A 25473-nucleotide genomic window follows, 5' to 3' on the forward strand; every position below is an offset into this window, starting at 1 on the left:
GGTCAAATTTGTTGGCATTTTACGAGACATCGGACTTTGAACAGTATGAGGCTTAAGTCTAAGTGTGAAACTTAAACTTCTTAATAGCTCAAATGTAGTAAAACTAAACACATTACAGCAAGAAATGGCTCAAAAATACAAAATTGAAACTTCTGACGAAAAATGGTACTTTTGAATCAACTTTGCAAATTATAGATAACAGTTTCGTATTTTTGTGCCATTCATTTTTTGTTGAGGAATTTAAGTTTCGAACTTTTGAGCAACTTTCTGCTTCGGAGGATTCTAATTTTCTACTTTCGAGCATTTTTTGTAGGGGACGACGTTTATTTTATACTTTTATGCAATTTTTTACTTTGACATGGGAAAAGTACTTCATGAGTGTAAATTGTAAATTAAAGGATGGGATTATAGGCGAAGAATTTTGAGAAGTCGTGATAAATTCAAACGATTAATTCTGTATCTATACTTTACAAAGTGCAATCTATTTTGCATTAAAGTAATATTATAATAAATTCTTAGTGTATCCTTTGCGGAAACCCTAAATTGACTGATTTCTAAAGTTTTGAACTTTTGAACAACTTTCTGCTTCGGAAGATTCTGATTTTCTACTTTCAAGCAATTTCTTGTAGGGGACAACGTTTATTTTGTACTTTTGTGCAATTTTTTACTTTGACATAGGAAAAGTACTTCATGAGTGTAAATTGTAAATTAAAGGATGGGATTATAGGCGAAGAATTTTGAGAAGTCGTGATAAATTCAAACGATTAATTCTGTATCTATACATTACAAAGTGCAATCTATTTTGCATTAAGGTAACATTATAATAAATTCTTACTGTATTCTTTGCGGAAACCCTAAATTGACTGATTTCTGAAGTGCCTTCGTATAGACCAACGATCGATGTTGGGGAAGCTTTTTCCATTCGGTCAGAGAAATCTATTATCTGTACATCATCGAGATCGATGCATAACGAATAATTGAATTCATGTTTTTCAAGTTCAAGTATATTCATAATGCTTTTTAAATTCAAGTTGTGTACACTGTGTAGTAATTATGGATCAAGTCCATGGTGATAACCGACTTCCGACTTAGAGTGGCGTCACTGGTGGTGAAACGCTGAAACCGTTAGTAAAAACTTATCGACAGCGCATTATTTGAGTTTATCTTACCCCGGCAATAATTTTTAGCTAACAGTTTCATCGTCGTCACAGTCGTCTCTCAATTTAACAGCTTTTTCTTCTCCCAATTTAAGAACCTTCAGTAATACTAGTCGTATATTCTCGTATAATAATAGTATAATAGTCGTATAATACTCTCGTATATTCTTCTGATACAATTAGCAAGTAGTTCAAGTCAATGGAAAGTCAGACGTCAAAATTCTTCACTGGCATGAAAGGGGAAGGAATGCGTAAGATTTTAAAATCATTTTATAATAATGAAGCCGGTGTTCGATGTGGCTCACCCTACGCGAGTAATTATTGCCTACAAACACATACATTCGAGACATATCTCAGTGTGCATTGAGCATCGTTCGCAAATTTGCTGGCAAATGTTGTCGAGAATCCGACGAGGCGAAAAGTACAAGTCGAATACCGCGTCTCAGATGCGCGAAGAGAGTGAACCGCAAGCACGATAAATTGAGAGTACTACAAGCACTATATTAGTTGCGGTATAACTCGTTTCGCATGCGGTTGCGCTGATGTCGTGCCGTCTTGCTCACTCGCTGCGAATCGTCAGCCAATCAGAGCACAGCAATTCGCTGCATTCTCTCAATTCAAGAACCTCATTGCCCCCGCATATGGTTCTTGAATTGAGTGGACTGTACATGTAGAATAACGCTACCTATTGTTCTTCGTACAACTTGAAGTTGGTTGTGAAAAGAAGAAACATGGCGGACAACGATGTCAACGGTGATTCCGATGAGGTTCAGCAGGAGAAATCACAGAAAAAGGCTGCGAAATATGATAGCGGAGCGGCGGATTTGGAAAAAGTTACAGATTACGCGGAGGAGAAAGAAATATCTTCCTCTGATGGATTTTCTTGCGTGAGTGTCTTACAATTCATTATTGTTCCACGTGTTTACGTTTGTCAACAATTTTGTCTTGTTTCGTATCTTAACGACTGAGATTTTCACTATTAAAAGACATATTCTGCCTCTTGTTTTTTTTTTGACAGCACGTTTTAATAAATTTAATATTCACAGCTGTATATATTCAAAAGAATAGGCAACAAAACCTAACCTATAATTTGTATACATTTGTTTTCTAATCTTTAACAATGCCACAAACAATATAAATGCTAAGAACATATGATAACATTAAAAATTCGTCGTGTTAAATCGTTTCGTAAGAATTCAGTTTGCTTTACAAGATTTGAATATGAACGATTGCAACCTGACTGTTAACATTGTTTTCGTGCGCATTGTAACTTGCATTTCTTTTTATACAGGCGTTGAGCTTGATCGGAGACCAAAGAAGTAAGGAAGCAGCGGAGAAGAAGGCCAGAGAAAAGGAATTACTAAAAGTTCCTATTAAAAAGGAAGATGTTGATCTCATTGTAAGGTCAAGGTTATTAAAGTTTATACATAGTATACCTGTTTATAAAAATTGGTCTAATCCTGTTTCAGATAAAAGAGATGGAAATCAGTAGGAGTACCGCGGAGCACACACTCAGAGAACACAGAGGAAACATTGTGGAAGCATTGATTACGTTAACAAACTGACTGTACAGTACCAGCTCTAAGAGAACGAATTACACATACTCCAATTCCATTGTAAATTATGTGGTCTTAGGAATTGTTATGACTTTGGACTATTAATATTTATTCGTACATATTATAAAATATATTCTAAGCGATTCTGTACATTCTGCTATTAATATCTCTCTCGATACCCGTGAACGAGATCTCTTATCGGAACGGAGCTTTGCCGATGTACGTATTGAAGAGAATTTTCAATATAATGAAAAAATACTTGTACCACTGATTAAGCGCGTTATCAGGGAGTTTCCTGTTGATAAGATTGTTACTTTTATATGGTCGAGAAGTCCAGAATATTTTTTAGTATTAAACCTCATGTTTGACTGGTTGCGGACGATGTTCTCGGAAATTCTGATCGAAACGTAGTGAAAGATTTCAAGAATTGTTCGAATTGTTATCTTAAACGCGTTCTTTGGTGCAGACTTGATTTTTGAGTGCAACAACTATGTGTATATTTCGATGAGTAATCGATTTCGATGCGATAAAAATCTAAATAATATCATAGTAATGACGATATTATTTCACGCGATCATATGAATTTTTAGTTTGCGAAGACGAACCATTTTTCGAACTATGCGACATGTACACTGTGGATGATCTGATCAATTACTCAGGTATGTATTTCGTCCACGTGCGTTGTTTAAAACGGAATGTTAAACCAATGCCTGGTTATCCTTAGTAGAAATGAACGATTCGATACGTGCATTTTCAAGTACTTTTCCGTACGCTGAACAAGCTGCGTACAATTCGCTGATAACAAAGACCTATGAAAAGCGCAGCGGCCCCAACAAAGGTGAGCTCAAAATCACAGACTAATTTAAAAAAAAATCATAAGATTAAGTTCGTTTCTACTTCTCCTTTCTATGGCTTACGAATTTTCCTTCCGCTGTCCGTGTAAACTCGATTGAACTCTTCATTGGTAAGTCTACTTTTTCTTCCGCATATAAATGATGCAACCGACTAACTCTGTTTTTTTTCCATTGCAGGAACAAAAAGATATTAATGTGATAACAGCGACGCAAATTATCGTTTTACTGCTGTTTGCATGTGGTATTATTTTTGCCCTACTAATGTATTGCAAAACGTGCAGCAGGTAGGAACGAATGTCTTTCTTGACTATCGGTCTCGTCTCGCTAACATATCTGAAATCAAGATCTATACTCGAACTTTGGAAATTAGACCCGGAAGATCCAAAGTTCCGCGTTGATAATATTTAAACGATATCGATTTGGTTATTAAGTATTTGCAGGTCGGCTCAAACGAGATACATGGAACAAAGTCGATGCAGTAACGGGAATAATCAAACAGACAGCGATTCTTTGTATTGCTGCACAATAAACGATTCCAGGGAGAGACCACCGTCATATACCGAGTCTTGCAACGCCCCACCCCTCTATGGGTCACCCTATAACAGAGTAAGTTAGTTCTCTGTTTCCCATGTTGGCTGTCCCAAGTAATTTATTTCGAACAGGCAACCTACAGAATGAATGCAATACGGTGTAAATCTTTATTATGAGACAATTAACTGTTCGAAAAAGTCTAATTTTGTATTTGGAGACGTGGCACCAAGATATACGTTACGTTTTCTAGGCGTCTATGCTCGAACCACCACCAGTCTACCCGGACACTCCTAAATTATCAGATAGGGGGCAAAGCCAAGGCTTCCTAATTACTTATCACATGTAATTATGTGTAATGTGTACGCTGGTGTTGACGAACTGTTGTGTAACGTAAGATGAAAAGCAACGATGCGCTATCAAACTCGCACAATATCATTTCACTTCATTTTCTCTCGATTAGATCACGTGAATAGTTTTATCATACGTCAGCTGTGATTTAATCTTAGAAAAGTTTAGAAATTCTAGAGATGATTTTTTTCAGTAGTATTAAGTTTCTGAATTAGTGTGCATTTATTAAACGAGGATTTCTACCTTGCAACATTTGAAATTTGCCGCGGTTTCTTCAAGGGTCCGTACAGCGCCAATACACGTAGCGGTAGAACGCCTAAACTGGTAAACAAATTGCTAACTGTACGTAATTTTTCGATACATCAGATGGCGTCACTGTGTAGTTCTAAAAATGTATTTACTCTGTTGGTACGTTTGTCGACCAGTTTGATCGTTTTGCCACTACATGTGTAACGCTATTTTGATGTTTTAATATTTTCAGGAGCAAATTTTACCGCAATTTTTGCGGAGCTTTATGGACAAGTCGACAAGAATCATCTGTAGTTTCACTTTGAACAGAATAAATAAACTTTTCCTGTATGGTATGGATGCACAAAATTCTGCTGAACATTCCTTTGGTCTCGAAAACATTTTTCGGACTTTTATAAATTACCAGATTTTATCTCGTTTTCAGTGTATAAATTTTGCTAACCAAAATGGTTCAATATGGACAGATATAGAGGCATCCAAAAAATAATAATTAGTCATAATCGCGGCAATCTAAGGCGTAGGATCAACGTACTGGTTCGTTATTAACAATTTGAAATGTAGAATGTTAAGTTTCATTGTTTGTTTAACGAGTTATTTAATTTCTGAAAAATGTCCGTCAACAGGTATCGAAACATCATCACGTAGCGCTAGTGCATGAACTAAATCTCTCCAATATGCACAACGCAGGGTCATTGAAAAACACTAATTATGGGGCACTATTAAGGTATAAGTAATTAACCGAGTGCTCACGATTCTTCGCGAGAATTTGTTGCACCGGTATTATGTAGAAAAAGCTGACGACAACATCGCAAAACATAATTAAATAACATAATAATTAAAAAAGCTTCAATGAACAATTAGTTATGTATAGTAGTATTGTTTCCTGGATTTTTTATACGATATCGTTGCAGTAGATTCTCCCGCGCGAACAATCCCGTACTTTTGACATATCTTTTTATGTCCTAATTTTGGCATAATTAATGTTTTATTGTGACTGTATTGTACGTATGTATAACAGAAATTTAGTTCAGCCGTCTGCCGCTATGTGGTGATAGTGTATTACGGTCTATGAACGGGCTATATTTTAAAAAATTTTTAGTGATCTACGGTATGAAATCGACAAGCAACATTACCACGAATGTATTAAAATGCAGTTATCGTTTTAGTCGAAATGTAAATAAAGCGTGCACAAGATCCCAGATGATTTGTACAGGTATTTCTAATAGCGCTAGAAATTTAAGTTTGATAACTGTGAATGAAAGTTCTATGTTGATATTTGTCTCGTTGTTATTTCTTTCACTCTCTCCCTTTTTCTTTGTCGCTTCTCTCTCTCTCTTTGTTTTCGCAGCAACAACACACAAGTGTCAGGGATAATGAAAAATCACTGTAAAAGTTCTCATGATTATATAATGAAAATGTCATTTATTTGATGTGGTGCAATGACTTAAAGTAAATGGAAAAATGAACGTTTGTATGAGCTGGGTTCGATGATAACAGCGGTGCCGTGTACAACCTCGGCGAGCTACCACTGCTGAACTATTCGTTACAAAAAAAGCTTTCTTCGGGTTTAAATGCAATATACAACGGAAGTGTGTATCAGACAGCAACGCAGTAGTAGCTGGCACGACACGGACACGCTGATTTTCCATGATGAGGTAACACTTGTCTTAATTGTACTTAGTTTATCAAATTATCCAGTCATACGCTTATGCAGATTGGTTCGAAGAATTGCATCTAATGTTTTTTTTTTGTTTGTTGTTCACCTCTCCCCTCCCCTCTTTCTCTCTTCCTTTCTTTCTTTGTCGAACTGTAGTACGGATAAATATTAGTCTTGTTCTTTTTTTCTACGTTTTCCCTCTCTCTCTCTCTCTCTCTTTCTCTCTCTCTCTTCCTTAGGAAAAAGACATTCAACATTACGAGCTTTGTTTTTCTGAGATATTTCGCCGCACAGTCCCAAAGATAGAATGGGTAGAATTGGACGTAGATTTCGTTCATTATCGATAATCGTTTCTTTCGCATTCTTTCTCTCACACACACAGACGCACACTCTTTCTCACATACACGCACATTAACATGCTCTCTCTCTCTCTCTCCCTCTTTCCCTGTATCCATCATCTACCTTTCATTCTTTCCACGAAATGTTAAAATCTGAGCGAGCACGGCCAAAATCTGTTCCTTAAACCGCTTATACAATTTTTAATTTCTCGTTACTTCTTTTTTTCCGTTTTTCTTTTTAAATCGCGTTCATACTTCATCATCTTACTTTTTCTTTTTTTTGCCATTTTGTAGTTTCATTTCAAGCTCTAACAATCTACGGACTCGAAATAAACATCGTGTAAAAAACGGTGGAAAAACGTTCCCTAACTATGTTTCCCATAGGATCTTTTTTGTCGTTTCATTATTTCACTCGATCTTTCTTTGAGCCTCGACAATCGGAATTCTGGTGCGCGCGCGCGCGTCTTCGACCGAAATTTGGGATTTGGAATACGCATTCGTGCACGCACGCGTCGAGGCTCAAAGATGAACACGCAAAAAGTATGTTCTAATCCGTATTTTAATTTGTCGACAATGTACATGTTACATAGTTTACTTAAAGCATTCGCTAGTGTTTCAAGGAACATGAGTTTAGCACAGTCTGTAAAATAGAAATAAATTATAGTTGGTTATTGTACCCTTCATAAAAGTATGTGGTTCCGTTTTTTCGGTTTTGTTCGGTTCTTATAAAATACAGTTTAGATATGTACAGAGTAAAAATCTTAAAATCGAAAGGGACGCTAGATTTGGGACTGTCCGGATTGTAGCGACCGTTTCTTAAAAAAGATTTCAAATATTTCTTTGCTTCATCGAAATTTTTTGAATCCTTTTCCGCTGGCTGCCAGGATCGTCAGAAGTTCTCGAAACTGTGTGTATATTTGTGTGCCTGTGTGTCTACCTGTGTCTGACCTGTGTGTCTCTGTGTGTTTGTAGGTATGTCTATGCGTGTCTATTTGTTTGTCCTGTCTGTCCGTCTGTTTGTCCTGCTTGAGTATACGTGTACATACCAGAGTATGAGTGTGACGTGTTCGCGTGTACATGTACGTGTGTACGCGTGAGCGATTACAATTGCGGTAATTACAGTGGTCTTATCACAGAACATGTATGGCATTAAATCGTCGATATCATTACTTCTCAGTAATAATATAATGGTATATATTCCATATTTAAAACGTTCGGTAAAGCTAGGTCGGAGGATCAGGAAGCCAGTACGGTACTAAATGATGATTATTCGTTTCTGCTTTTCACGGTTGCCCATAATTCAGATCATTGACCACACACGAATTCACAATTCAATAATTAATTACATAAAAAACGATTAATATTTCGTGCTATATAATTGACTAACTTTTATTTTACATTTTTTTTCTCTCTCTCTCTTTCTCTCTCTCTCTCTCTCTCAATCTCTTTCGCTCCCTCTCACTCTCTCGGTTTGATTTTTCTTTCTCTCGTGTTCCGTGTATTTCACACAATTTTTACTGCAGACAAGTATCTAGTTTCACGAAAGTAATCGACTATCGTCGATTACTTGTTCGTGTTAACATTTCGTCCAATTCAATATACGTTTTAATCCTGCGCACAAGTTCGATAGATATTTTGACAATAAATCAACTTAAAATTCGATAAATTATGGACAACCCTAGATTTAATACATTTGATAATAATAATAATAATAATTAATAATAATAATCATAATAATAATAGTAATAATAATAATTCGAATCTATCACTTCAGCTACTATGCAATACTCGAGAAAACAAAACAAACTGTGCCTAGTGATCATCGGGAGAAGGGAGGAAATAAAGGCCACGACGGAATATCCGTCTGTACATTCCGCCATCCGTTGGAATAGCCGGTCTTTGGACAATTGTTAAAATAATCTTCGACGGATTCTTCACTATACTCGCAACAAATTTTTACAAACAAGAATTTTTTTTTACTTTTCCTACATGTCAGATAAAAGTCTTGTACCGTCAAGTTACACGAGAATAATCCGTTGCAATATAATATTATACCACGGTTTATTTCAGGAGAAGTATTATTCTATTTTAGCATTTGTCGATACCAAGTAATCCGAAAAAATTTATCCCACGACGAATGCGATTAGGATTTAATTTACGTTGTCACGGTAGATAGAAATTCTACGCAAATAAATAAGGAAACCAAACGAGTGTATTTATCAGGAAAAGCTAACAGTACACAGATTCCAGCATCGACATTAGATGAAAAAATATACAAAAATATGGAGGTGGGGGCGCGGGAGGGACGTGTGTTTCTGGGGCATAAGGGGTGGGGCACAGATTGTGTAGCGTTAATAGTAATCATAGTAGTAGTCGTACATGTTTGAGAGAAAGAGATCATAAAAAACCCTAACTAGAATAATTTTTTTCTCCGTTCTGGAAGAGTTTCACGTTCATATCTGTCTCTTGCGTTCGTCTCCGTTAAACTAAAAATCACTACCGGTAATAAACATAGCATATATCTAAACGTTCTCCTCATTCGTTGCGTCAACGACATGCGTGGGACATCGTTCGATGCATTCTTCCCTTTTCATCGTCGTCTCGTTTCGTTTACTTCTTTTTCCTCTTCTTCTTCAACAAAGGAACAAAATGTTTAATCGCTTGGCCGACGTCTATCACAACCTCCTTCTCGTGCATACTGTGTATTGGTCTCTGTACGTGCATCTGTGTGTCCGTGTGGGAACGCGCGCATACACTCGTGGATATACTTGTCTCTCACGAATGATAGCAATTTTGGCCAATTTCAATCCCGCGTTGGTCTCTGTTCCTCTGGATCTCCCTCTCTCTCTCTCTCTCTCTCTCTCTCTCTCTCTCTCTCTCGTTGCGGCTGCTTCCACGGATACCTCGGTTGGTAGGAACGAAAACAGATCCACACTAGAGAGACCTTATAGGGTGCGCATCGACGGACCGCTGGCATTAGAGTAAGCTACTCGATGCTGACGATGGACGATGTATGATGACTGGTGAACAATGAATAATGAATAATAAACGACGACCCAAGACCAACCGCACGTGGTTTTCTGGCGCGCAACGTGAAAAAGAGTATCGTGTGACTGTCCCAGACGGTATCGGTTCGTCCGAGCCCTTCCAGAGGATGGATCTGTCGCCGTTGATTATACTCAACTTCCGGCTTCTCTTTTTTGTTTTTGTCACACGCAAGTGCTGCCAGACTCTCGCGACTCGTTTTCCTTCTCGTCTCGTTCCCCACAACTTTGCACTTCGGTTGTGTGTGATAGACACGGCTCTCTTCAACGTCGACGATATACCGAATCACAACAAGGTCTTTCTGCCTCTGTCTCTCTCTCTCTCCGTCTCTCTCTCTCTCTTCCTCTGTCTATTGGTCCGGCTAGCGCGGGTTGCCTGGCGCGTGGCACGCGAAAAGCAAGACAGTCTCTCCTCCTCATCGCACGGTTCCTTTCGCAGTGGACCAGAGGATGTCGCACTAGGAAACATTTATTTAGAACACTACTTTGTATCACTGTACAGAAAAAAAGTTTCTCATGAGGGATGCAGAATAGGCGGGGGCGATGTGGAGGTCGTGCCCGGTGTCAACGGTGACTGTTTTCAGCTTTGTTTGACTCGCTTCCTAGGCGGACCGATCGGCGGAATCTGTTGGGTGGCGAGTGCTCGAAACGCCTCCGCTATCAGGTGTGGATGCGAGTTCACCATCGATTTAAAACCAGCCGTATCCATCACGTCCGTCGCGTGTCTGAAAAAAGAAACGAACAGTTCCAGTTTAACGCGCCGTCGTTTCTCGCCAACGATTTACATCGCAGACTTCAAATTTCACGCGTCACCCTCGCAACGATGAAGGTTCTTTAGTCGAACCCTGTCGGTGTCTTTTAAAAAAAAATTGCCGAAAGCCGGGTTCGCAGCTCGCCGGAAAGAACGAACAACCACTTACGTGTTAATGAAGTCTATGGCTTGCGCCTTCAGTTGATCGGCGCTATGAAGATCGGCTAGAATGAGGATGTCGGCCGCGTTCTCGATGGCTAAACTCGTGCAAAGAGCTTCCTCGCACATTACCTTCAGCCTCTCCAGCGCGTACTTGTCCGCCGCCGCCAGCAAATCGTCCGCCATCTTCTCCAGATTCGCCGCCTTTCCCGTATAAATGAACCGCAGCATCTCGCGCAATACCTCGTGGTCCACATCGGTGATGTCGACGCGATTCTGCTTCCTCTCCTCCATCTCGTGCTCGAACATCGCCGAGAACACTGGACTTCGAGCTAGACGAGAAACAGGATCAACGGCGGATTAGCGACAACTGAACGACCACTTTCTCCCTTGGGGTAATATTTGCGAACCCGTTGTTTCACCGATTCCTGGATAAGGGCAGAAAAAAGGTTGGGTAACCATGATCCACGACTATGTAATAAAATTGTACAGGGGTTCAGAATACTGTAATTGCCAGGTCGGTTGTCGAATTGGTCGCGTACTGGAATATTATAATATAGTGTTATCCAAATTAAGTGTCACATCTTTCAACAGATTGCACTGCCAAACGGTTTGATTGTTTTATTTGCACAAGGCATCATTAATCATAAATAAATCATTATGGAACGCTACGCTATGCAGCAACGTGTACGGATTGTTGAAAATCATTATAATCATTCAATGGACGCCTGATTTCTCGAGGTGGAGAAAAATCAATTAGATTGTTTCCTATGGGGTTTTTTTGAAAAGTAAAGTTTCCGTCGATAAATCACAGTAGATTGACGAGATAGAAAACCATATTACAGCCGCCGTTAATGAAACAGAACCGCGTTGAACGACGATTTTGTTCCACGATTAATGTTATGCAAATAAAGAAATTCGAAATAGCTCAAACAACTAGTGTTTTATTTCTGTATAAAGACGCGACACCCGATTTCGATAACCCTATAGAAACATTGTTGCCAGTTACCTGCGAGTATAGCTTTGTGCGCCTGAAACTCTCTCCCGCAGACCGTCAGCGTGACGTCGCTGAATTTTTGGTTTTCAAAGAGGAGGCCGAGGTCGTCGGGCAACCGGCACTCCGGCACCTTGAATTGAATAGTGTTGCTCTGACCGGAAATGTTGACGCTGTCTGCCACCACGCTGACCTGCGAACGCGATCACGTCCCGTCGTTAATTCGACAAAAGGCCCACGACGTTACGGAACAAGGGCGAGTATTAAACAATTAACATACAAAGGTATATACCTCACAGAATATCGTGAGTTTGTCGTCGGGCAGGAGACCGTTGGCCTCGTCCAGCAGGAAGTCTCTCCTAATAAACTTCTTGAAGCCCCAATCTTTACCTTGGACGAACCTGTATGCGCGCTGGCTCTCTGAAACCCATCGAACGTCGATCGATTAATTATACGTTGATAAATTTCGGGGTCTTCGGGGATGCAAAACGTCTTAGAAAAGTAAATCAATTGCACGGCCGCCGTCGGCGACGGCACGGAAATCGTTAATGGTAGTCAGAGCCTGGGAAAAATAGATTTTTGAAATAATAGATAGACTAGAAATATGTTTATCTTCTCGTGTAATACAGAATTTGGCGAATAAACTTTTTTTGTAATATTAGTTACATACAAATATTACGTAGTTAAATATATTATATTATATATATATATATAATATATATATAATATATTATATAATATATATTATATAATAATTATATAATATAAATATTATATAGCTATAAATATATATTATTATAATAAATATTATAATAACTATATTATATAAAACTTATATAATATATATTATATAGTTATTATTATTAATATATTTTATTATATATAATTATATTATTATTATATAATATATTTATTTATTATTATATATTATATATTATTATATTTTATATTATAAAATAATTATTATATTACATATATTATATATAATATAATATTAATAATAAATTAATAATATATAATATAATATATATATGCTATTTCCGTATGAAACTACTATTTCAAAGAAAAAAGTTTATTTAGCAAAATTCCATATTAGAAGAATCCCATAGGGAAGATAACAATATTGACTGTCTATTTACTGTTTTAAAAATCAATTTTAACCCAGCACTAATGCTAGTTTTTCGAGACGAGCAAGAGTGTCAGGACACGTTTCAGCAAATACGACTTACCCATTGCTTTGGTTTCCTCTCTTTTGGCATTAAGGATAGAAAATTTGAACTTTGCTCTGACTTCTGATTTGTTGCACGAGACGAGAAGGAGGTACAGGGACAGGTAGTCTTTGCTCTCCTCGTCCAGACCCTTAGGATTCACTCTTAGGCACCTGGAAATCAATTATCGTTCATGTTAAATTCATGGCAGGTCGTCGGTCGCCGGAACTCTGATATCTCCGAGGATCGATCAAAGTTCGCGACAAGGCTCCCGAACGGTATTGATTTCTACTAGAGACGCGGAGACGGTCGTCTAATTTTCATTCAATTATGTTACAGATTGCGTTCAATTATAACGATAAATAAAGTTTTACTTTTCTTAAAAGAATTTATCAATAATTTAGTTCCCGACAAAATAAAAGAAAAAGGAAAAGTATAAGCTTTCGAGAGCTCGCAAAGCTTCGGATTCGAGTTTCGCGAATCTAAAAATCGTCCCATCTCTAGATTTTACGATTAGCCCTCGGACGGCGGACTATTTTTATAACTATACTATTCGCGATGTTCGCAAAAATTCTGAGCATCGTTCAGCAATTTTTCCGAACATATTTTTGAAGACATTTCTTGCAGTATTAATTAGCCATTCCGTCGTTCTTTAACGTGACGGCAGTTTATTTGATTTAATCGCCGATAATTGAGCAATCAAGTGAACGATTTAGCTCTTTGGGGCACGGTGGGGTTAAAAATGTCCCATCTTTTTGATGCACGGTAATGCATGGTGGGACTATTCGAGTCCCATCCTATAACAACAAATTGAATTGAATTATTATTATCTTAGGTTTTCATATTATGCGATTTTCCTTTGCTAATAAAAAAAAAAAAATATATATATAAATTATTAGCAAAGGAATCGCATAATATGAAAACCTAAGATAATAATAATTCAATTCAATTATTATTAATATATATAATATATAAATAATATATAATTATATTATTTTATTATATAATATATAATTAATATATATTAATAATATAATTAATTATATATTACAGATATATCTATAATATATATATATATATATATATAATATATCTATAATATATCTATAATATATATATATATATAATATCAACATAAAACGCAATAAAATTTCTCTGCAACACGGGTCGACTTTATTTCCCGAAATCCTGTGCCCCAAAGATTTAAATACTCTGGGTCAAAGTTGTCCCAGCCACCGCATGGGTCACGGTTCGCGAGGGTCAACCTGTTAACCGAGTACAATAAATTCTCCCTAATCGACCCTCGGCTCGCGGCTTGTTTTCACAGTTACCGATTGTCAACGGCCAATAAAATCGAGCCTCCCCTTCCCAACTTCTCCATTTTCGTTACCAAGCTGCGGCTCAATTAGGGAGAATCAGCCGTACGCGTTCGTTCGAGCTGAATCCGAACAGCCGCGCAAACGTGAAATCGTTCCGACCGGAGGTCGTCCTTACCATTTTAGTTTGTCGTTGGCCCCCGCCGAGAAGGTGGACGACTTCAGCACCTCTCCCATCTCCTCCCGGCAGAAGCTGAAGTTATTTATCGTCCACATGTAGCTGAACTTCACCACCTTCACCTGTGCACACAAGACCTTCAAATGCGACATACGTCAGAATGCGTCCCGTTGGAAGCCTAGCATTGGTGTTTGATCTACGCGCTAACAAGTATTATTACCGGGACACCTCCGCGGATCCCGACGCGACGGCGATCATCTCATCGCGAAGACAAGAACCGGCGTCAGCTTCGCGGAGCGAGCTCGTATTCGCGGGCGGCGGAGATCGGACGATCGATTCGTTGTTAACACGTTCCCTGCCAGACCGTTTTTTGAAGACTTTCCGTTCAAGCCGCGTGGGGCGTATGCGCCCCACGCTTTACATTTGTATTATTTTGTTTCTGGCGTATGCTTTACAATAATTAAAATAGTGCAAAAATCATAATTATCAAGGAGAGGTTGTATAGTTTAACATGCATAACACAGCAAACCAATAAATTTATTTTTCTAGGAATTACTTTAACAAATACCTGGCTGATCATTATTATGCCAAGCGAGTTGCATCCTCACATATAATTTTTTTTATCATGCCTATATTAGTTTAAAATATAACATTTTAGTTAAATTCAAATTTGTATGCGATTACAAAGGGATGTTACGATGAACTTTGTTAAAACATGGCAAACATAAGTGTGGTTTATCCACACAACTATCGCAGAATGTTACAACTTTTACAGTACTATAGAACTATAAATCAATCCCAGCTTCAGTGAAGCAGTAAGTATTGTGTCAACGACACGCGAATAAATGACTGATCGGAATAAGAGAAATGCAGTTAAAACGAGTTACAGTAAAGAAAAATTGTCCATCACGCCGCGTGGGGCGTATACGCCCCACGATTAAATGAGGGCATCAGCAATAGTATTAAGATGTCCATAATTGACTGCATAATGAATTTTTAAAAAATTCTTCATTTTACAATGATAATACCAAATGGCTTGAACGGAAAGTTCAGCGTGGGGCGTATACGCCCCACGCGGCAGGGAACGTGTTAACGCGCAGCCAAATGTCGCGATGAAAAGGAAAAAATGCCTCGGCATTATTTCATCGGAATGGTGCGCGATCGACGAACGACGGTTAACCGTGTCGCGTCGTTCGACGAATGCCGATATCCCCGGCGCGGGTATATTTGTCGGCTGGCTTTGTCACGAGAGCGAATACAAAGGGAATAAAAAAGAAAAAGAAAAGGAACGCGAACGAAAACGAAACAGGTAAAAGGGAAAGAAGAGGCGCGCGCGAGACGGGAAGAGAAAGGCGAGGCAGCAGGCAGAGAGAAGAAGTTCGTTTCGAGAGGAACGTTCGAAGGTTCCTGCCGACTAAATTGATCGCGGCCTTGAAGTCGAGCAGACGAGCAGCGAAGAACTACAAGTACCGAGAGAGCACGTGTTAGGCCGTGCAACGGAGAGACCGAGAAGAAGAACGAGAGAGAGAGAGAGAGAGAGAGAGAGAGAGAGAGAGAGAGAGAGAGAGAGAGAGAGAGAGAGAGAGAGTAAGAGAGGCAAAGAGATCGGAAAGAGAGAGAAAGAGAACCAGGGTCGAGTCGAACTTGTGTCTCTCTTACGTAATTACCTTGAAAAACGCGCAGAAAAGGGATTGAAACTTTGCGGAGCCGCGCTTCCGTTCTTCTCTGCTCTTTTCTACATCGCGTCTGCCGCGATCGTTATCCGTGCAACGTCCAAGCCACGGAGAAAGAGGATACACAGTTCCGGAAGCAAAGAAATTCTGCGCTCGTTAAAAAGTTTCGCGAGGTTCGATCCCCGCGGGCCCTTCGCCACTCTTCGACGACGACCCGACGGTATCCGTTCGTCGAAATTTTGTCCGAAAAGCGACGCGTTTCTCACGGCGAGCTTCGCAAAGTTGATATCCGCGGTTCGTGTCAGCGTTCGTGCCGCGTCAGCAACGAGATAGAGGTAACCGAGGACGAGGACGCGGAGGAGAAGGAGGAAGAAGAAGACGAAGAAGCCGAGGTCGAGCCCCTCGGGAGTCAACGATCCCTGACGTCACGCGTGTGCCGCGACCTTGGCGAACGAAGCCGTGCCCGCAGCCAAATCTCTATTTGTCTAGTTCGCCTGCCATCCGACGGAAACGGCCCCCCCCCCTTTTATCGTCGATCTATGTATGGATCACGCCGCGACCATTCCCCACACGCCGTGTATGTATACTCTCCATTAGGCGCAGGACCCCCGATCGATCGATCGATCGATCGATCGATAATCGCTGTAAAAGTTCGTTCGCGAGATACGCGCGTGAATCGTGTCGCGTAGATCGTAACAATCGCTACGTGGTAACTTAATCTCGTTCGATTTATCGCAACGACGCGACCGTGACCGGAGCTGGGTAAAATGGTATTTTAAACGGCGAATATAGCGAGCAGATATCTTATTTTAGATTACGTATGTGTATCTTTGGAAATAAAATGTCTTGTTTATTGGGAAGTATGGATATTTTTAGAAATATAATATTTTATTTGTTCGAAAGCGTGGATGTTTTTAAAAATAAAATATTTTATTTGTTCGGAAGAATGTTTAAGATAATATTTTAAATTGTATTCTACACGAAGAACGCCGCAGTTTGGAATATTTTGTTTATTTCATTTATCGTCGTCGAATCGAATATTTTGATTTTACTAAATTACGGTGTAAAATGTCATTATTTTGGTAATCTAATACGAAGTATTATTTTCTTGTGCATTAGAAATATATATTCAATATAGTTCTTCAACGAATACTTTTGAAGACAATATGTTTCACTCACAAATGTTATGATTTTTTTACGGTATCTCGTTTCACGTTACGTTAAATATTTTCACGGTTTATTAAAACATTTTTAACCATTTGCACTCGAGCGGTGACTCAGAGGTATCATTAAAATTTGTTGTATCGTGTTCTAAGATAATTTCTATGTTAACAAAGTTTAGGTTTAAAATATTGTTAAAAGTGTAACTGTTGTGCGAGTCACGAGACACAATTTCGTATGCATAAAATGCACTCTGTTATAGAAAATGAAAATACTATATGTCAGAAAGATTATTTCAGATTTAAGGTTAAAATAGCTTCGAGTGCAAAGGGTTAATAAACTAATATTTATTAATATTATTGAAACACTATTTAGTAATATTACTAAAATAGTATTTAGCAATATTATTAAAGTAATATTTAGCAATATTATTAAAGTAATATTTAGCAATATCATTAAATTAATATTTAGTAATACTATTAAATTAATATTTAGTAATATTATTAAAATAATATTTAGCAATATTAAAGTAATATTTAGCAATATTATCAAATTAATATTTAGTAATACTATTAAATTAATATTTAGCAATATTATTAAAGTAATATTTAGCAATATTATTAAAGTAATATTTAGCAATATTATCAAATTAATATTTAGTAATACTATTAAATTAATATTTAGCAATATTATTAAAGTAATATTTAGCAATATTATTAAAGTAATATTTAGCAATATTATCAAATTAATATTTAGTAATACTATTAAATTAATATTTAGTAATATTATTAAAATAATATTTAGCAATATTAAAGTAATATTTAGCAATATTATCAAATTAATATTTAGTAATACTATTAAATTAATATTTGGTAATATTATTAAAATAATATTTAGCAATATTAAAGTAATATTTAGCAATATTATCAAATTAATATTTAGTAATACTATTAAATTAATATTTAGCAATATTATTAAAGTAATATTTAGCAATATTATTAAAGTAATATTTAGCAATATTATTAAATTAATATTTAGTAATACTATTAAATTAATATTTAGTAATACTATTAAATTAATATTTAGTAATATTATTAAATTAATATTTAGTAATATTATTAAATTAATATTTAGTAAAATATTTTCTATTAAAATATTTTATTTTACATTTTAGTTTATAAAAGTTATATATTTATTTTCCTGCTTCAGAGTTGGGGATTATCGAAATAAGATATTTCATTTACAAAAATTTGACGTCCTATTTGAAGTATACCATTTTATTTGAACCGTAAAGAATCTATTATTCAAAATTTGAAATATTTTCTCTATGAATATTACTCAGCTCTGACCACGGCAAACCTCGAAAGCCTATTTCACCGAGAATGCTCGTTGAAAAGAGCCGCGTTTCCTAACAAGAACCGAACATGGCCCGGCATTGGTCGACCACGCTATCGCGAGCTACGCACCGACTCTAAATTAGTTTCCTCCAGTTCGTATTCCCCACGTGTCAGACCTCGAAGAACGATTCTAAGGGAAGGTCGTCGCTAGAACCAGCTATTTGGACGACACTGGCGGCGCTTCCGGTTCTAGACGTTATCTCTCGGCGGGCGTTCGATGCGCCGGAGCAACAGCCGCCGGGGAACGGAACACCTTCGACGGCCAGGTAAATCGTTCTCTCCTCGAGAGCTGCCTACGATTTCGCAAATTCCTGTTTGTCCTCGATAATCGATCGAGGCGAGCGGAGCCGGAAGAACCGGGGATGGAAAAACAGGCGTTAAGAGGTCGGATAATCGATTTCGATCGGGCGGTCAGAAAGAATCGCGTGTTCCAGCGCGCGGCGGCGGCTCGATTTACCGTGACGCGATTCGTTTCGAAAACTTCGGGCGTCGCGCGTTCTTTCCGCCCCGCGAAAACGCGAGCCCGCGAAGCCAGCAAAAATTTCTCTGCTCGGTTCCGAGTTATCGATACGACAAAGGGAAGCGTGGGAAACCCGCTCTCGACATGGCGCGCAAAGACCCTGGACGAAGTGAAAGTCTCTCCTCATCTCTCGATCCCAAATCGATACACAGTGATCAATTATTGGGTTGGCAACTAAGTAATTGCCGATTTCAGTTATCGATGTCTCTCACTCCCATTTTTATGATATCCGTAAATGTTATATTACAAAATTATTATTATTATTATGTTATTTTTTATTATCCGTGAATCAATCGTTTTCTCCAGCATTCGTCGGCCATCTTCGAACTATGCATCGACATCTATGTTAATTATCAAAAACGATGCCAAACGTTCGTTACATCTTGATTATTATTTCTCAGATATTAATTTTTATTATGTGCAATATTCTATGTGCAACTTGCTGTCGAATAAAATGTTAGCAGACGCCTCAGTAATATTAATAAATAATTAATTGGAAGTGAGAAATAGTTGCTTCATTTTATTATAGTTTATTATTACTTTATTATATTGGGTTGGCAACTAAGTAATTGCTGATTTCAGTTATCGATGTCTCTCACTCCCATTTTTATGATATCCGTAAATGTTATATTACAAAATTATTATTATTATTATGTTATTTTTTATTATCCGTGAATCAATCGTTTTCTCCAGCATTCGTCGGCCATCTTCGAACTATGCATCGACATCTATGTTAATTATCAAAAACGATGCCAAACGTTCGTTACATCTTGATTATTATTTCTCAGATATTAATTTTTATTATGTGCAATATTCTATGTGCAACTTGCTGTCGAATAAAATGTTAGCAGACGCCACAGTAATATTAATAAATAATTAATTGGAAGTAAAATAGTTGTTTCATTTTATTATAGTTTATTATTACTTTATTATATTGGGTTGGCAACTAAGTAATTGCTGATTTCAGTTATAGATGTCTCTCACTCCCATTTTTATGATATCCGTAAATGTTATATTATAAAATTATTATTATTATTATTATGTTATTTTTTATTATCCGTGAATCAATCGTTTTCTCCAGCATTCGTCGGCCATCTTCGAACTATGCATCGACATCTATGTTAATTATCAAAAACGATGCCAAACGTTCGTTACATCTTGATTATTATTTCTCAGATATTAATTTTTATTATGTGCAATATTCTATGTGCAACTTGCTGTCGAATAAAATGTTAGCAGACGCCACAGTAATATTAATAAATAATTAATTGGAAGTAAAATAGTTGTTTCATTTTATTATAGTTTATTATTACTTTATTATATTGGGTTGGCAACTAAGTAATTGCTGATTTCAGTTATAGATGTCTCTCACTCCCATTTTTATGATATCCGTAAATGTTATATTACAAAATTATTATTATTATTATTATGTTATTTTTTATTATCCGTGAATCAATCGTTTTCTCCAGCATTCGTCGGCCATCTTCGAACTATGCATCGACATCTATGTTAATTATCAAAAACGATGCCAAACGTTCGTTACATCTTGATTATTATTTCTCAGATATTAATTTTTATTACGTGCAATATTCTATGTGCAACTTGCTGTCGAATAAAATGTTAGCAGACGCCTCAGTAATATTAATAAATAATTAATTGGAAGTGAGAAATAGTTGCTTCATTTTATTATAGTTTATTATTACTTTATTATATTGGGTTGGCAACTAAGTAATTGCTGATTTCAGTTATCGATGTCTCTCACTCCCATTTTTATGATATCCGTAAATGTTATATTACAAAATTATTATTATTATTATGTTATTTTTTATTATCCGTGAATCAATCGTTTTCTCCAGCATTCGTCGGCCATCTTCGAACTATGCATCGACATCTATGTTAATTATCAAAAACGATGCCAAACGTTCGTTACATCTTGATTATTATTTCTCAGATATTAATTTTTATTATGTGCAATATTCTATGTGCAACTTGCTGTCGAATAAAATGTTAGCAGACGCCACAGTAATATTAATAAATAATTAATTGGAAGTAAAATAGTTGTTTCATTTTATTATAGTTTATTATTACTTTATTATATTGGGTTGGCAACTAAGTAATTGCTGATTTCAGTTATAGATGTCTCTCACTCCCATTTTTATGATATCCGTAAATGTTATATTATAAAATTATTATTATTATTATTATGTTATTTTTTATTATCCGTGAATCAATCGTTTTCTCCAGCATTCGTCGGCCATCTTCGAACTATGCATCGACATCTATGTTAATTATCAAAAACGATGCCAAACGTTCGTTACATCTTGATTATTATTTCTCAGATATTAATTTTTATTATGTGCAATATTCTATGTGCAACTTGCTGTCGAATAAAATGTTAGCAGACGCCACAGTAATATTAATAAATAATTAATTGGAAGTAAAATAGTTGTTTCATTTTATTATAGTTTATTATTACTTTATTATATTGGGTTGGCAACTAAGTAATTGCTGATTTCAGTTATAGATGTCTCTCACTCCCATTTTTATGATATCCGTAAATGTTATATTACAAAATTATTATTATTATTATTATGTTATTTTTTATTATCCGTGAATCAATCGTTTTCTCCAGCATTCGTCGGCCATCTTCGAACTATGCATCGACATCTATGTTAATTATCAAAAACGATGCCAAACGTTCGTTACATCTTGATTATTATTTCTCAGATATTAATTTTTATTACGTGCAATATTCTATGTGCAACTTGCTGTCGAATAAAATGTTAGCAGACGCCTCAGTAATATTAATAAATAATTAATTGGAAGTGAGAAATAGTTGCTTCATTTTATTATAGTTTATTATTACTTTATTATATTGGGTCGGCAACTAAGTAATTGCTGATTTCAGTTATAGATGTCTCTCACTCCCATTTTTATGATATCCGTAAATGTTATATTATAAAATTATTATTATTATTATTATTATTATTATTATTATTATTATTATGTTATTTTTTATTATCCGTGAATGTGTTAGCAACTGGACAAATTGAATGCAGCGGTCAAGGAAAAGCGACTAGAATTGGTCAATCGTAAAGGTGTCATTTTCCACGAGGACAATGCTAGGCAGCACACGTCTTTGTCCACTCGGCAAAAATTCATGGATATTGGTTGGGAATTGATGTTACACCCACCATATAGCCCTGATCTCGCGCCATCGGATTACCACTTATTTCGATCCCTGGACAACTCCCTTCGTGGTAAAACTTTTAACGATGTTGACGCTGTAAAATCTCACTTAACTCAGTTTTTGGCCGAAAAGTATCAGACTTTCTACGAGCGTGGAATTTTCAAGTTGTCGGAGAGATGGCAAAAGGTCATCGTACAAAATAGAAAATACATTACAGATTAAACTTCGTTCCAAGTGAAAAAAAAATTTTTATTTCATTGAACAAATCGGCAATTACTTAGTTGCCAACCCAATAGATTTCTTTTGTAGTTCCTACACTTCCTTCGAGCTTTCTGCCGCTGACGCTGTTCAGACGTGGGTACAAATATTTGGAGAAGTACTGGAAATAGTTAACGATATACTCTTGTTTGTTTAAAATAATTTATCGAGTTTTATTCGACGCGATAGTGACACATACGAGCATTGAAAACAATTGTTTTACGTTGCGGTAAAGAAAACTTTTAATCGAAATACAGTCTTTTCTTAACACTCTAATGGCCGCTCATACAACATGTGTGTGTGTGTGTGTGTGTGTGTGTGTGTGTGTGTGTGTGTGTGTGTGTGTGTGTGATGCTTTAATAATTATCGCACAAAGAAAATATTAAATTTGTTGTATTAATTAATTAATTATTATTATTTATAACATATATAATATATTATATAATATTATTATAATACTATATATTTATTATTATAATTATATATTATATTATATTATTATAATATTATATAATATTATTAATATATTATATAATATAATTATAATATATTATAATTATTATTATTTATTAATTAATTAATTATCGTTGTTGTTGTTTTGTATTTGTTTTATGCGTACGTTCGCACATGTTGAATTATTTTATGAATTTACATAAAGTGTTTTTCACTTAATTCCTCGAAAATATTGCCGGCCCCTGGCGACGTTCGACTGCGTCGACGCGCGGCCATCAAAGTGTTAAAGAAAGCGCTGTAAATAAATAATTGAGATTGTATTTCATTTCTATAAATCATTTGAAATTCTGTTTCTTACGCGATCAATATTCATGAGAGAAAATAAATCTATAGAAAAGGTACGAACACGAATTGCATTGGAAAATAAGCTGTTTCTTAAGTTTCTCCCGATTAACGAATGTAATTGGAGCATTTTTAAATACTCGCAGTCGCTCGGTCGGCGAAATCTCGCGGATAGTATATTTTTCATTATAAATAACAATGAAAGAGATATTCGTTTCAATTATCTCAGCCTCGCATCGCAAAATATCTATGTCTTTTAAATATTTGTTATGTATTCGTAAAATCGATTAAATAATTCAACCAGTATTTTATTTGGTACGGAAATATGTTACTAATACAAATGAAAAACATACGTAACACAGACAAAATATAACACATTGAGAGAAATAGTATTTGCAAACACAGTAAATTCTCCCTAATTTTCCTTTAGACTGTAAACAAAAATGAGAGAACAAGAGAGAATTTTAGAAGAGGAGATACGATTATTCCAGTCTCGCGCCTCGTTTTTATAACAATCGGCAACCATAAAAATGAGCCGCGAGGCTCGAACAATCGTATCTCCTCTTCCCAAATCCTCCATTTGTTGTTTACAAGCCGAAGGAAAATTGGGATGAGAATTTACTGTATTTGTCTTTCTGCGTTGAAATGTTTTTACCCAGTTCTCTTGGTATTCGGTGTTCTCATTCATCCCCGCTCTGATAATCTAACCAAATTTCAAGCGTTTTTCCTTTCTTGAGTTTTCTATTTATCTTTCTAGTCTATCTTATTGTATTTTATCCGCTCTCGTGTGACAGCTTCATTATTATTCTCTCACTGTAACAAAGGGTTATCCCGTCGATCAATAAGGTTATTATTATTGTTATCATTGTTGTTATTGTTATTGCTATTATTATTGTTATTATTATTATTGCTATTATTATTGCTATTATTATTATTGTTATTATTATTATCCCTTTCACCACTCTCGTCTTTTTCGCAGGGAACAATCAAGTTTTCAGTCAAAGTATAAATGAAACAGCATAGTTCCAGCAAGTCGCGACTCACGGTTCACGGGTCGCCGGGGATGGCTGCCTCCGGCGCTCGTTACAACCGATGCGTCCTTAATCTCTGCACGCCGCGTATCGATCGCCGTCATTAACCTTTTTGCTTCGGCGAGCTCGCGGCGACAACTGGCGAGCGGTTGCTCAGAATTCTGGGTAATCGCGTTGAAAACTCGGTGTCCGAAATGTCGAGAGAGAAAGAGAGAGAGAGAGAGAGAGAGAGAGAGAGAGAGAGAGAGAGATTCGCGAGGATGGCACCGTGCTCTTTCCGAGGAATACTGTTCGCTCGGGAGCCCGAGCGAGCGCGACTCGGAAAGAGGATACGCGGCGCACACGCTCGCGTTCGCTCGCACGAGCACGATCGCACCGCGCCGCGGGTTCGATGATCTTCGCTTCGAGATGACCTTCGCGCATCGGAAGTTTAAGGTCAAGATTCGCATCGAAACAGGTAGGAGGGGCGGTTGCGGCGGTGCCGCGCGGCAGTTCAACGGACGCTCGTGCGTGTAATCTCGTAACCAGTTACGTCCCTGGACGATGGTTCACGGTCGGAAAATGCTTCTTCCACGGCGGCATTGCGAAATCTTTAACCGGCCGACGCCGGAAGTCGTGAAACACGACCCTGAACCAACACTTCGGTCTTCGCCGCGTCCCGATCTCCCCCCCCCCCCTCCCTTCCCAGAGATTCTTTCTCGTCGTCGTCGTCGCCGCTGGTCTTTCATCGTCCCGGAACACGATTCCTCCGCGAGCCGATCTCTCTCGGCCCGAAAGGTGGAGAAACGGGCGGCGTCCTTACGGAACGAGCCCAACGGAACACGACCGCCACAGACGGCCTGCAGCACGGCATTACGTTCCGACTCTAATTCCGTATCCACGAGCGTAATAGCGCTTGGCTGGACTCGTTCCAAGTCCGCCTACGCGTTTCATCGATCCTCTCACGAATACGAGGTCCGCGCTCGGTTCGTTTCGTAAATCGCGGCGACAGTGTCGCGTGGCCTGCACACCGTGCACCACACCACCGGCCCTTTCCGCCCTGTTACGCGAGCTTTGCGCAACACCGGCCGCCGGATTTTCTCTCGTGTCGAACGGCTCGCCGAGACAA

General features: G+C 37.3%; 3 protein-coding genes across 20 annotated transcripts in view; 2 read left to right on the plus strand and 1 right to left on the minus strand.

Annotated features, from left to right (window-relative positions):
- The first annotated feature begins 1857 nt into the window (after positions 1–1857).
- Positions 1858–2863, plus strand: LOC117219555 (huntingtin-interacting protein K). Its single transcript, XM_033468758.2, has 3 exons — positions 1858–2044; positions 2449–2556; positions 2627–2863. Exons 1-3 carry the CDS (start codon positions 1889–1891, stop codon positions 2720–2722), a joined length of 360 nt encoding a protein of 119 aa, XP_033324649.1. The 5' UTR covers positions 1858–1888; the 3' UTR covers positions 2723–2863.
- LOC117219673 (uncharacterized) lies at positions 2792–5970 on the plus strand. 8 transcript variants are annotated; one of them, XM_076526685.1, is made up of 7 exons: positions 2792–2932; positions 3304–3372; positions 3438–3551; positions 3755–3851; positions 3999–4173; positions 4349–4440; positions 4928–5970. In XM_076526685.1, exons 2-7 carry the CDS (start codon positions 3339–3341, stop codon positions 4998–5000), a joined length of 585 nt encoding a protein of 194 aa, XP_076382800.1. In that variant the 5' UTR covers positions 2792–2932; positions 3304–3338; the 3' UTR covers positions 5001–5970. The 8 variants fall into 8 exon arrangements, 7 of the variants coding, with proteins under 7 accessions (XP_076382800.1, XP_076382802.1, XP_076382799.1 ...); XM_076526687.1 differs by having other exon boundaries at positions 3441–3551; XR_013034907.1 differs by lacking the exon at positions 2792–2932 and having other exon boundaries at positions 3016–3372; positions 4349–4488; positions 4928–5027; positions 5120–5970.
- Positions 5971–6097: 127 nt separating this feature from the next.
- The window catches only part of rdx (BTB/POZ and MATH domain-containing protein rdx), a 199471-nt gene continuing 180095 nt past the window's right edge, over positions 6098–25473 (minus strand). For 7 of the 11 annotated variants that reach the window (XM_076526673.1, XM_076526674.1, XM_076526675.1 and 4 more), the window contains 6 exons: positions 14341–14477; positions 12868–13019; positions 11919–12058; positions 11654–11831; positions 10655–10976; positions 6098–10459 (listed from right to left, as the gene is read on the minus strand). In XM_076526673.1, the coding sequence (XP_076382788.1) occupies positions 10315–10459; positions 10655–10976; positions 11654–11831; positions 11919–12058; positions 12868–13019; positions 14341–14477 (1074 nt within the window). In that variant the 3' untranslated portion in view covers positions 6098–10314. Of the gene's footprint in view, positions 10460–10654; positions 10977–11653; positions 11832–11918; positions 12059–12867; positions 13020–14340; positions 14478–23989; positions 24148–25473 lie in introns of all 11 variants that reach the window. The other 4 variants (XM_076526680.1, XM_076526672.1, XM_076526671.1 and 1 more) reach the window with 4 other exon arrangements.

Source organism: Megalopta genalis, chromosome 15, assembly GCF_051020955.1.
Source record: "Megalopta genalis isolate 19385.01 chromosome 15, iyMegGena1_principal, whole genome shotgun sequence".
NCBI lineage: Eukaryota > Metazoa > Arthropoda > Insecta > Hymenoptera > Halictidae > Megalopta > Megalopta genalis.